Here is a 12,863-nt window from a genome sequence, read left to right as displayed (position 1 = left end):
TTCATTCTCCTCCAGCGTTCCGAGTCCAGCTGTCAGAGATGCCACTGTAGAAAACCACCGTTTTTTTTTTTTTTCTCCCTCCCGATGTATCTACCCGCTGCCCCCGAAATCTACGAACACCGTGTGAATAATTAAGCACCTCAGTGGGCAGGTTGGTGCAGAGGGGCTTGTGCCCCCCCCCCCCCCCCCCGCCCAGATAAGACGTGTTGGCCGGCGTGTGACAGACAGGGGTGGCCGCCTGTCATACCCTCCCGGGTGCGGCGCAACCTGCAATGCAGCAGCGTTAATATGCGAGCCTCCCATGCTACCCGGCATGCGAGGATTCTGGGAATCGGGGGGGTCATGTGATGGGAATCGGGGGGGTCCGCTTGGCGGGTCGCGTTCAGTACGGGCGAGACATCCCAGGAGACTTCTTTGGACGGCATGTCCATCCAGATCCAGCTATTGCCTCCTGTCAAAGGGGCGGAGTTTAGCGGGGTGAGGCTCATACTGAGATGATCCAATCGTGACGTTCGATTGGTGCTGGGGAAGGTTTTCTGGTGTCGACACGCCTTCAGCAGGGTTAGGGTGCTGTCTTGTGGGTGGGATTGGGCTCGGTGGGGTTCCAGGTGAGCGGTTGCCTAAAGCAAAGACCGTGACCAATTGAGGGATCTTCCTCTCTCCCTCTCCTCCTCCTCCTCACGCTCGCACACGTTCTCGCTCTCCACGCTTTGGTTTTTCCGCTGGTCGCTGTCCTGTATCCCTTTTCGTTTTTATTCCTAGGTGTTCGTTTGGCTCGACCCAAAAGCGGAAAGCACAGCTGACAGCTCGCTACAGTCACATACAGCTGGTGCCCCCCCCCCCCCCCCTCGCTCTCAATGTCACCCGCCGTTACCTGTCACCCGCCGTTACCTGTCACCCGCCGCTGCGCGTCTTCGCTCCACTCGCTCACCTGTGCCGCCTGCTGTCGCTGTCTTGACCTCCGCACCACCCCCCCCCCCCCACCCAAAACCACCAGCAGTTCCTGCAGGGCAGTCTGTATCCGCAGTGTCGTTGCTGGTGAAGAGTGGGGGCAGGGTTGACCTTGGTCACGCCCCCGTTGTTGGCCGGGGGGGGGGGGGGGGTAAATCTCACATGGCTTTCACCCCGCCTCTGAGGACACGTGGGCGTAATGGCTCACCTAGGAAAGATTTATCGTTTTAATTAAATGGCCAATTAGACGGTGAGTGGATGGAGGAATTAAGGGGGGGGGCGGTGGCATCACAGAGGGGGCACAGCCACTCGCCCTTTTATCACCCTGATGGGGCAGGGCCTTGATGGGGGGGTGGGGGGCAGTGGCGTTGCCGTGGCAGCACTAACTCTCCCGTTGTCTCATGGGTCGGATGATCAGACCAGCTCCTCCGTCCAGGACCAACTCCCACACTGACAGCTCTCTCCCTCCCTCTCTCTCTCTCTCTCTCTCTCTCAGCGCTATGCGTGTCCTGCTCTCCAAGCTGCCGCGGCCCTGGATCGTGGACGAGAAGAAGGACGACGGTTACACGGCGCTGCACCTAGCGGCCCTCAACAACCACGTGGAGGTGGCTGAGCTGCTGGTGCACCAGGTGGGGCTCGCACCGCTCGCACCGCACGCACCTGCAGCTCCACAGATCTGGCCCCTCTCCCACACCTCCAGCGCTGTGCTGAATCTCTAATGTAGAAATGCTGCAGCAGAGTAGCATCAACCCCCCCCCCCCCACCCCCATCCCATCCCTCTGCTTCCATTTCCTAGGAACGCTGAGTGACAGATTTGCCGATGCTGGGGGGGCGCTGTTCCGCACTCCCCGGGTCTCCAGCCGTCCTTTCCCCATCAGCTGTCTAACTCCCAACGGGAGGAATCAGTCATGTTATTTCACACCAGTCCTGGTTTGATTCATTAATTCTTTGCCCCCCCTTCACCCCCCCCTCCCCCACCATGCTATCATTCCTCTGCCAGTCGGAAGTTCCCGGGTGAGGAGCCATCACCCTCCCCCGCCCTGACCCGAGTTATAAACTGTCTGTCGCTCTCTTTTTGCTCACACTGGTACTGGTCCGGTCCCGTCTGCAGGGCCTGTGACCCTCTTTCAGTTCCCAATCAGAGTTACCAGGGCGCAAAGCACTGGACTGCCAGTACACACACACACACACACACACACACACACGGGGCTCTCCCACACCTTCCCACACACAGTCACACACAGTCGAACATGCTCGCGCTTCAGGCTCCCGCTGGACCGATGTCTCCCAGCTCCCGTTCTGCGCAGAGATCGCGAATCCGGTCCTAGGCGCTCTACCGCTCCCGTGAGACCACGCTGCATCCTTCCTGTTTTTATTTTAAAGGCTGATTTTAGCCGCCCCTGCATCATGCCCGACCCGCGCGTGCCTCAGTGGCGCCGCCATGAGAACCGATGTCACCCTAACCATGTGCGGTTCCCCTGCAGGGCAGCGCCAGCCTGGACATTCAGAACGTCAACCAGCAGACCGCCCTGCACTTGGCAGTGGAGCGACAGCACACCCAGATCGTCAGGGTAAGCTCCCTCGGACCCCCAGCGTTTAATTGAAGATGCTATCTAGTTATCGTCTTATCTATCTCTCCCTGCTCGCTTCTGCAAAGGGGGGGTTGGGGAGGGGGGAGGAGAGGGCACAGGGTTAATTCGGAATCTCTGCACTCCCGCAATGGAATTAGCCCCGCAGATGAAACTGGTGCAGTGCCAGAGAAAATGTTATCCAAAGGGGAAGGCAGTGGAGCCCAGCAGGAAGTCACAGAGAGGTTACCCAGCTGGCGCCATCTTCTGGACGTGAAGGGAACTGCACCTCCCTACCCCTCAGAGGACGGGGCAATATCTCTGTGGCGTCCTGGCATTAGGGAGAGAGGGAGTGCTGTCCTCATGGGTGGAGATTGTCCTCACTGCTCCTCGTGTCGGCGGGTCGTATGAGGGGAGGTGCTCAGGTCGCTGAGCGTGGCCGCAGTGAGGTGTATGCATGTGTGTGCGCTCCTGAATACACTCCACCACGCTGTCCTTCCGGGAGTTTGCCGGAGTCAGGGCTGACTCGTCTCCTTGAGGATCCAGGGGGGCGCTGTCGGGCAAGGCATCCCAGCATGCACCACTGGCGAGTGGGCGGTGCAGTTGCATGCGCGCATCCTTCCGTCCCCGTGGTAACGGTGCAGGCGCAGCTCGGGGTCGGATGCCTTGGCTCTTAACCCCTGCTGCTTCGGGGAGGCTGGCTTCTGCTTCGCTCTGACGTCCGGGTGTTTGGGGGGCGGCCTAAGTGATGCTCGTACAGCGCGTTTAATCCGATCCCCGGCTGAAGGTGGTTCCGGCGCGCGTCTCTGTCTGTCTATTCTGTCTGTCGTCGTGTATTAAGTTGCCATGCCCAGCGCTCAGCACGGAGTGTGGAGACCTGTGCATTCTAGCATGTGCTTTCTTTTCTGTAAATGTAACAAATATATATTATTTTTGTTTGTCTTTAGTCTTTCTAAGGAACTTCTGTCTGCATTGTAAGTAAACTTGAACGCAGTGTTGGGGAAGTTACACAAGTAATCCATTAGACAGTTCAGGTCCAGAAAGTACAAATCCAGACCAAGGTTTTGTTTAAACCAACCAGTTGAGTATAAAGAGTCACAATCACAGAGTACTCAACTGGTTGGTTAAAACAAAACCTTGGTCTGGATTTTTACTTTCTGGATCCGAACTGTCTTTAATGGATTACTTTTGTGAGTGATGTCCCCATCACTGGTTAAAAAAATGGTTTTCTGTGAGTAAACTTGAGAAATGCACCTGTACTCAGAGCTCTGGAGCAGAGTGGCAGAACCCAAAACGCAGAATAGTCACGTTAGAAATGCAACCTGCTTGCTCCGGAGGCCACTGACGTGGTTCTTCAGCGGTTCCTGGTAAATCCCAGGAGAAGCACGTGTTTGAGGACGGAAGCGCTTCCCGAGCGGAGCGTGGGAGTCGGACGGCTCCCCGCCCAGCGCCGTGTCTCAAGCCCCCGTCTCTGTCCCCCAGCTGCTGGTACGGGCCGAGGCCAAGCTGGATGTCCAGGACAAGGACGGGGACACGCCGTTGCATGAAGCCCTGCGCCACCACACACTGTCCCAGCTGCGGCAGCTGCAGGACATGCAGGACGTCAGCAAGGTGGAGCCCTGGGAGCCGTCGAAGAACACGGTGAGCCCTCCCACCGAAACCCCCCCTGTCGAAAACTACCTATGGGCACCTCCCTGTTTCTCCTCGACGTCTCCTTCACTTCCTCGTCCGCCCTTGAACACCTTCTCCATCTCATGGTGTCCATACCACCATCCCTGCCATTTAGGAATCTGCCAGGGGGTGGGGCTTCATCACCGTGGAAACCTAATCCTGTCCCCCGTGTCTCCGCTCCCCTTCTCCTTTGCAGCTGATTATGGGTCTGGGCACCCAGGGGGCTGAGAAGAAGAGCGCCGCCTCGATCGCCTGCTTCCTGGCCGCCAACGGCGCCGATCTCACCATCCGTAACAAGAAGGGTCAGTCACCGCTGGACCTGTGCCCCGACCCGAGCCTCTGCAAGGCTCTGGCCAAGTGCCACAAGGAAAAGAGCAGGTAAGAGGCTCCGCCATCTCACACCGGGCTCCTCCATCCAGCCAGGCTCGCGGCGTCTAACCATCTGGCCCAGAGGGCAGTCGCGTCTTAGAATGCTTGATGCGGGCAGCCATGTTTTAGCGGTCACATGATCCCCTCTAGCGGCTGAGGTTGTCGGCTAGCCACCCCGCTATCCACAGCCAGGAATAGTGGCACGTTCTTCCGAGTTGGCATGACGGGGCCAGTGCCGCAGCCCACAGGAAACCCGCCACGCTAAAGACCAGTCGGCACTCGAGTGCCACGTCGTCTCGCCGGGGGAGGACCGGACCCCGAGCTCAGAGACGATTAGCGGGGACGAGTATCAGCGGATGGAGGCCCTTTTCCGCTCGCTTGCCTCCCTGCTTCTCTCCCCTTACATCCCGTGGCTTCTGCCCAGCCACTGCCAGCATTATCTGCAGCTACATCAGCCAGAGAGCCCTCTCAGGACCGCCGCCAACCTCGCCGTTTATTGCCGTTATTACAATTACGAATCATGATTCCGCTCGTTAGAGCGCGGTCTGTGCCCGAACGACAGATCTCGAGCCGCTTGTTAGGCATTCCCAGCCCTCCGATTTTATATAATCTGTCGCCTGATTTGCCTAATTAAGGTGACGAGTCGATTAGTGGGATCCACAAACCTAGTGGTGCAATTAGAACAAATATGTAGAACGAGCAGCGTGCCGTCTGTAGCGTCCAGGAGAACCGTTTTTTGTGTAACTGGGGATTTCTGTTGTATACCCTTAATCAAAGGTTACAGGGCCATTTATTTCCTTGTAGTTAAGAATGTGTGCAAAAATATCATAGGAATACATCTCGTAGGAATAAATCTCCTGGATTAATATTCAGTTGAGGTGGGTGTTCTTTAATATATATTTTAGCCATTCACCTAGTTTTTAATGCAAGTCAGGGAGTGTGGCAAAGTAAACTTAAAGTGAACATAATTTGCCGATTCTCCACCACAACCACTTTCCGCTTCTTCCCTGATGCCTCCCCCTAGTGGCCAGGTGGGGTCGCGCAGCCCGTCACTAAACAGCACCTGCGAGACACTGGAGGAGTGCATGGTGTGCTCGGACATGAAGCGCGACACACTGTTCGGGCCCTGCGGCCACATCGCCACCTGCTCGCTCTGCTCGCCGCGCGTCAAGAAGTGCCTCATCTGCAAGGAGCAGGTCCAGTCTCGCACCAAGGTATGGCAACCCGATGTCTGTCTGTGTGTCTGTCTGTGGGTTCTGTCGTGTGTCAGACATCTTCAGCGTGTGTTTGTGTATTTGCTGTATTGTGCAGAAGTTATACAAAGTGATGCTTAAACCATCTTCGTGTTGGTGTATTGATGATGAGCCATCAAAGTGTGTTAGCTTAGCCATTTCAAGACCCTTCCTAAATTCACGCCACTTTTTGCAGCAACCACCTAATTAAAAAAGTGTTTTTTTTGACACAACCTCTTGCACACCTCGTATGGCTAATCGATACCTCATTGACATTTTAAACTAGTTGAGTTAAATAAGCAAGCTGAGTTTCATAATGTGACATACATGGAATGATCGGGTGCTTCTGAAGAGAAGTTTGGGAACTGATGTGGTGTTCATCTAGCCATCCAATAGATCAAAGTAATGTTTTTTATGTTATTGTTCATTTGTTCTAGTGCTGAATTACGTTTTTTTTCTGAACAGATATACACGTACTACCCAGATAAATAGCTTCAAACATTTTTTTGTGGGAGTTACTTTTTGTGAATGACTTTTTTTTTGTCTGTTTATACAGGTCTACATGAATTAAGAGTATCATGTATTGATTACTTCTGCTGACAGACCGATATGTGATTGTGTGCGTTATTGTAATTTACGTGATTGGCCGGCGCGTGTATCAGCGCGTAACGTAACGTAACGTGACGTAACGTGCTGTGTCGGCAGATCGAGGAGTGCGTGGTCTGCTCGGATAAGAAGGCGGCCGTTCTCTTTCAGCCCTGTGGCCACATGTGTGCCTGTGAGAGTAAGTATGATGATGTACCCTCCCCTACCCCCCACGTTTTTGTGCTGCCCCACCCTATCTGTGTGCGCTGTTCTTATCCCACATCTGTCTAATAGACGTTCCGGCACCTCGACGAGTGCCACCTCACTCGCTGTCCCACAAGGCGGTGGCCCATCCTTCTCACCCGGCTCCGCGCAGTGCCAGCGGGCACACCTGGCAACCGCGCTGCGTCCTGTGTGTGTCACCCAGGCCGTTTACTGCAAGTTTGTTTTGCAAGCGCTGAATAATATTCTGCTGTTTCAGCTTCAGCTCTAGTGTCCTTTTTTTATTGTCAGATAGTTAAGTGGAGCCGATTCTGAACAGAGAACATGCACGGCGCACGTGGTGGGATTAGGTCTGCCAAGCAGGTGTGCGTTTCATTAGCGCAGCGTTTGTCACCGTGGTCCTCGGAGACCCACAGGCCGTCCATGTTTTTGCTCCCTCCCAGCTCCCTTGGTAGACAGTACACAGGATTTAGGAGGGAGCAAAAATGTGGCCTGTCTGCGGATCCCTGAAGACAAGATTGGGAAACACTGCGCTAGGGACTTCCTCATGCTGCTCTCTTCATTTGACAGTTTCCCAGTCGATTCTCTATTCCTGATGAGCCCTGTCTTCAGATACTCCACCCTCTCACCTGGGCCTTGATTCCCACTAACTGGACTGTCTTCGTTTCTGGTTGGAGGCTGTGGTGGCCTTTCCGGCCTATAGGAAGCCTTTTAAATGACTTGCTTCCCAGTCAACCAATCGGTGTCATCACATGAGGGCAGTCTCCATTTTAAATATTTTGTATGTCTCCACCCAATAAAAGAAAAACCAACAGTGGCTGTCATGTTTGGAGCCAGCTCTGACCTCTCGACATAGGTTAATTTGTTTGTGTACTCATTCCACAGCATGTTTCTAGGAAATAAACCTAGGGCAAGTATTCGGCTGGCCGAAGATAAATCTGTTTAATGTTGCATATCGACCTTTAGCAGCCAGTGCATATCTTCGAAGATGAACTCTGTGTTAAGGAGTCAGCTCCAGGGCAGATGAATGTTCACCAGAGTAGTCTAGCTCAAGTGCTTGCATACGGTACAGCAGACAGCTGAGTCCTCATGGCCAACCATGACCAAGTGAGCTAATGTTCTTGGGTTCTTTTGTAATGGAGTTGGCAGCCAGTGACGTGCAGCGGGATCCTGCCTCAAAAGGAATTGTTGCACTTGATGGTGCACCTGCTATGTTACCTGCTATGGTACCTGCTATGGTACCTGCTATGGTACCTGCTATGGTACCTGCTATGGTACCTGCTATGTTACCTGCTATGTTACCTGCTATGGTACCTGCTATGGTACCTGCTATGGTACCTGCTATGTTACCTGCTACTTGACAGAAATCAGCCCTCAGCACTTCAGCACTCTCCACCCGTATGGAAAGCAGTGCCCTCTGTAACTGACGGCAAATCTATTGCCTTTCCTCACCTGGGAAAATATGCATCTTTTGATCGTTGGACATCGTTACTTGTCTCTTCGTTGTCTGTGTTCTCTATAGGCTCAGTTGTCGAATATATTTTACATGCTCTGTGATCTGACTTACTCTGCCACGTGTTGCGCGATTGGCTGACCCGGCCTGCCACGTGTCGCGCGACTGGCTGACGCTCTCTGTTGCGTGTGGCCCACAGACTGCGCCAGCCTGATGAAGAAGTGCGTGCAGTGTCGTGCCGTAGTGGAACGCCGCACGCCTTTCGTTCTGTGCTGCGGAGGGAAAGGTATGGAGGAGCAGGCCGCTGATGAAGACATTAGTGAGTGAACCTTCCACATGCGCCCTTTACATTCCACCCTCTTCTGTGTATCTGCCCCCTCATTGCACAGCACTTCTCTTGTTATATAGGGTTTGGAGGAATATCACAGTTCTACTGCAATCACTGAAATGTATTTATAGGTCTGTCTGTCTGGAATAAGATCCAAATAAATCAGTACTTCAGGCACACACCTAACCCTAGTTATTGTGCTTTACAAAATCTAAAATACTGGTAAATCATTAGTTTATCCACTTTTATCCACATGCAGATTCAGAGTTGAAGATTATTCTCTAACCCAAACACTGTGGCGAAAAGCTTGTTTAATTGTTTTGATTTATTTTGGGTTTCATTTAATTTTTTTTTCAATGTTTTACGGCTTGGCTTTTCATTTCAGCTGTAACTTCAGGCCTAACCCCTTTTCTCCTGTGATTTCTCTTTAAAAGGGAAGCTGTTGTACGTTCTATCTCTCTCTCTCTCTCTCTTTCTCACACACACACACGTAACCGTGTCCGGTCTGGAACTCGGTCTCCAGTGTTGCCTCCTACAGGCGCGTGATGCTTAACTAAGACGGAGTGCATTCCCGCGCCACGTAAACATGCATCTCATCTGAAACGATGACCTAAGCCACGCAGCGTGTATTAAAAATACCACAGTTTGCGCTGAAAAAAGTCAGGAGCTGATTTGCTGTCTAAGCTTTTCACCACTCTTAGCAGAAGTAATGTATTTGTCCAGTGAGTTTGCTTGTCACAGCAGGAAGTGCCCCCAGCAGCTAGAGGGCGCTATACCTACAGTATCCTTGTGCTTATTGAATGTTATGTCTTTCCCTTTAAGGTATGCACAGGTGAAACATCAGACAGCTTCATTCCATATAAATCAATACTAGTCTATTAACATAAATCGCAACATATCACATTATGCTATAGGAGAATAATTCTGTAATTAAACAACATCTTGGTATTCTTTTAATAGCACAGGGCTGAAGTTTTTACTGTCTCGTGATGCTCTGCGGCCCTGCACTCCTCCATGTTGTCGTGGGTGTTTCCTAGCTCCTGCCGCTGCTCTCTTCTGCCTCCTGGTGGTAAAGCTAGCACACGTCCGGGGAGTTGGCCATCCATCACTCGTGCCGTGTTGCAGTCGGGGCACCACAAGTGTCCCGAGCTCTGTCAGGAATCCAGCTGCTTTTTAACTACTGACGGCCCTTTAAATCCTCCGCCATCTCCTGCTCTCCTCTTTGCTCTAATCGAACCCGAGCCCTCTTCCTCTGCTGAATCCTTTCCGAGCCGCCTCGTCAGCCAGACCTCGGCGAGCTGCAGGGTGGGGGCGGAGTCTGTGGTGTGGAGGCGGGGCTCCTGACCCATGCTGGCATGCTGACGTAACTCTGTAATTGGTTGATTCCCAGCAGGGGGTTCTAGCTCATTGGCAGGGAGCTCGCAGGACCTGCTCCAGCCCAACAATCTGGCCCTGAGTTGGTGTAAGTATTCCCCCTCCCCTGGGCAGAATTTTCCCTGGCCTGGGGGTTTCCAAGACCCCTGCCTTCTATACACACATGTATGCTCTTCCTTGCTTTGCAGGTGAACGTCATTATTTACAAGCACAGTCACAGTTTATTTTTCCAAAACTGTATTTCTTTTGCGCATATGGTCGAGGTTGTGTCTAGATTTTGGACCAGAGGGCTAGATTCAGGAATCTCAGGATGGGCGCTGTTGGGTTTGCGGGTGACGGTCACCGAATCCGTCGGACTCGCACGCGTATCTAAGGTGTCAGTCGGCCTGTGGTTCTGCAGGCACCTGGGCTTGAGAGCCCCAAGTCATCCAACGGCTGATCCTCCTTGGCCGTTGTAGGGGGGAAGGGGTTTAAAATCTCTGGCGGGTGACACTCTGGTCCCAACTCCAGTCTAACAGGCGTCTTCACCCTCCCCCCAGCCAGCGGAAACATCGCTGCCCTGCAGAGAGACAAGGACAACACCAACGTCAACGCAGACGTGCAGAAGCTGCAGCAGCAGCTGCAGGACATCAAAGAGCAGGTAGGCAGGGCAGTGGCTCACGTACAGAAGCAACCGGAAGATCGAGCTTCGTACTCTGGTTGGGGGGGGGGGGGGGGTCGCTAACATGCAGCATCAGTCCATTCAGAGGGTTTAAAATACCTGAATGTGGAATTGCGAGTGCTTTGCGTTTGTGTTTAACGTTCGGAAAAAAATACTAATGACGCTAAATCTAGTGTAAATAAAAAGGTGGGTCCTCTGTGATATTAGTATACTTTAGCAGCCGCTTTTATCCAGAACAGTTTAGAATTTATGCACTTTTATATTACTATTAAAGTAAATATTTTTCCTGGTGAATTTTGAGTTCCGTCAGTCTGCGGCCATCTTGTATGGTGATTCTGACCGTCTCCCCCCCCAGACCATGTGCCCGGTGTGTCTGGACCGGCTGAAGAACATGATCTTCATGTGCGGCCACGGCACCTGTCAGCTGTGCGGGGACCGAATGAGCGAGTGCCCCATCTGCCGGAAGGCCATCGAACGCCGCATCCTGCTGTATTAGAGCGCCACCTCCTAGCCCTCGTCGTCCCGTTCCCTCCCCTCTCCACTGCTAACTGAAAACGAATACGTAAAAACGAACAACCTTCGAGTGTTACGGAGCCGAAAAGCGCTCGGGAGTTCGGAAGTTTCTCTGAGCGTCTCGCTCATGTTAAGTGTTGTCCAGCAGGGGGAGCCGCTGAGCAGGAGAAGCGAGAGTCCCGCTAATATTTCCGTGTATTTGGCGGCCGGCCTCCGCTCCCTTCCGACGGATGCCAGTGTGGGCTTTGCTGTAGACGACCTCTTATCGCAAGGTCATTGTTTCATTTTATTTTTTCGTTATATATTGTTATATATATTCTCTCCGATGGGAACGTTTAATTCGTAGTCAGCCATTCTCTGAGATTCCCCTCCTGTAGCTGCTGTAGTGAGTAAGCCTTCCAGTCCCCGCTTGCTATCGTTAAAGTGCACTCTGGCCGTAGCTATAAAACAAGGGACGATGTAACGCCACTAACGCAGAGTTTCAGGGCACTAATAGACGCCAGCATGAAAAGGGGAACAGGAGGGGAGATTGAGAATGAATCCGACGGCAGACCCCCTTGGGCCTGATATCACATTGGAATACGTTTCCTTGGGCTGGTTGAACCACATGCCTGCCCCCCCCCCCCCCCCCCCCTTAACTGCGGCAAGTGGTCGAATTGATCTTACAGTGCATTCGGGTCACGGTGCTTGAAGTCCACCTCGAGTGCTGATAAGGGGTTGATAGGGTGGCCCGATTGCCCGGGCAGCAGTTTATCGTACCGTTGCCGTGCCCAGATTACCCAAACGCGGGCCCAGTGCGACACAGTAAGGCCTGCCCGCAGAATCTGCACGTGTCTTCACCAGATTTGTTTTTTCACCCCCAGTATTAGTGTTGTGAGCAGTTAGTCACTGAAAGGGATCGATGTTCTCAAACACTGCGGTCACGGGCGGTGGAAAAAGTGTATATGTACATCTTACGGCTGCCATTCTCCAGTAGTATTCACTGCACGAGTGTTTGCACACGGCTACTTGCAGGAAATGGGTGCTTTGTCCGTCTCTCCTGTTAGTCTGAATGACTGTAGTCTTGAAAACGTAACATTTAACACTGTGCTTTTCTTGCAGAAACCGAGCTGTTTCCGCCTTGCTGCTGTCGATACGCTTACTGCCCTTTTAGCACTAAACGTGGCTTTATTTTATTTTACTGTTTTCCTCCCCCAAGTTCTCAGATTAGCTTGTTCTGGCCTGTCTGTGCTACTCGAGTGAGGGCCAGCCATCTCTCAGCATGATTTGAGTTCTCCCTCAACGGCCTTGTTGCTGTAATGACACCAGTCACCGGGGATGAGTTTATGGTCAGTGGGAAGTTCTGTCCTTGTCCTGTAGGCGGAGCCGGTGATCACCGTCTCAGCTTGGCTAACGTTTGCTTCATTGGCCACGTGCGTTGACCTCTTTGTTCGTCTTGTCCGGTCATGTTAACACGTTAAGCTAAGAAGCACTAATGTACTTTAACAGTAATGTTTGTGTTGTACTTCAGTTATTTGATGCCTTTTTTAAACTATCTACAGAATGCACATTGTTTTCAACCTTGGAAGGTCTTAGTAGAATTAATTTTCCCCTGTTGTTTTTTATTATTATTATTATTATTATTATTATAATTATTATTATTCCCATTTGTGCTTGTGAGGCGCTGCTGATCTTGTACACGCTGTCCATTCTGTATTGCTACATGCTTTTAAATGAGATCGAAATAAAAGATCCCTGCAACCCTGTGGCTATGAGAACAAACCATGTGGCTCCCTGGAGTCTTGCCTGGGGGGGGGAGGGGGGGAGTGGACCCGGTGGCGGCGTCACCTCGTCCTTGTGAGTGTTAGAGGCGGGGAGGTCAGGGCTGTAGGGTGAGCCGCCCCCCCCCCCCCCCTGCCGGGGAGGGACGGATACTTAGCATTTTGTTGTTTCTGCC

The 12,863-nt window shown here is 52.5% G+C and overlaps 1 protein-coding gene across 5 annotated transcripts in view; it reads left to right on the top strand.

Annotated features, from left to right (window-relative positions):
* The window catches only part of mib1 (MIB E3 ubiquitin protein ligase 1), a 57,398-nt gene extending 44,710 nt beyond the window's left edge, over nt 1-12,688 (top strand). For 2 of the 5 annotated variants that reach the window (XM_023815585.2, XM_023815586.2), the window contains exons 14-23: nt 1,448-1,580; nt 2,436-2,522; nt 4,002-4,160; nt 4,387-4,568; nt 5,584-5,773; nt 6,497-6,575; nt 8,251-8,370; nt 9,770-9,841; nt 10,293-10,393; nt 10,770-12,688. In XM_023815585.2, the coding sequence (XP_023671353.1) occupies nt 1,448-1,580; nt 2,436-2,522; nt 4,002-4,160; nt 4,387-4,568; nt 5,584-5,773; nt 6,497-6,575; nt 8,251-8,370; nt 9,770-9,841; nt 10,293-10,393; nt 10,770-10,910 (1,264 nt within the window). In that variant the 3' untranslated portion in view covers nt 10,911-12,688. The remainder of the gene's footprint in view (nt 1-1,447; nt 1,581-2,435; nt 2,523-4,001; nt 4,161-4,386; nt 4,569-5,583; nt 5,774-6,496; nt 6,576-8,250; nt 8,371-9,769; nt 9,842-10,292; nt 10,394-10,769) is intronic. The other 3 variants (XM_072711174.1, XM_072711173.1, XM_072711175.1) reach the window with 3 other exon arrangements.
* The last annotated feature ends 175 nt before the right edge of the window (nt 12,689-12,863 follow it).

Source organism: Paramormyrops kingsleyae, chromosome 4, assembly GCF_048594095.1.
Source record: "Paramormyrops kingsleyae isolate MSU_618 chromosome 4, PKINGS_0.4, whole genome shotgun sequence".
Taxonomy (NCBI): domain Eukaryota; kingdom Metazoa; phylum Chordata; class Actinopteri; order Osteoglossiformes; family Mormyridae; genus Paramormyrops; species Paramormyrops kingsleyae.
Note: the sequence above shows the minus strand (reverse complement) of the source record. Positions and strands in the feature narration are given on the sequence as shown.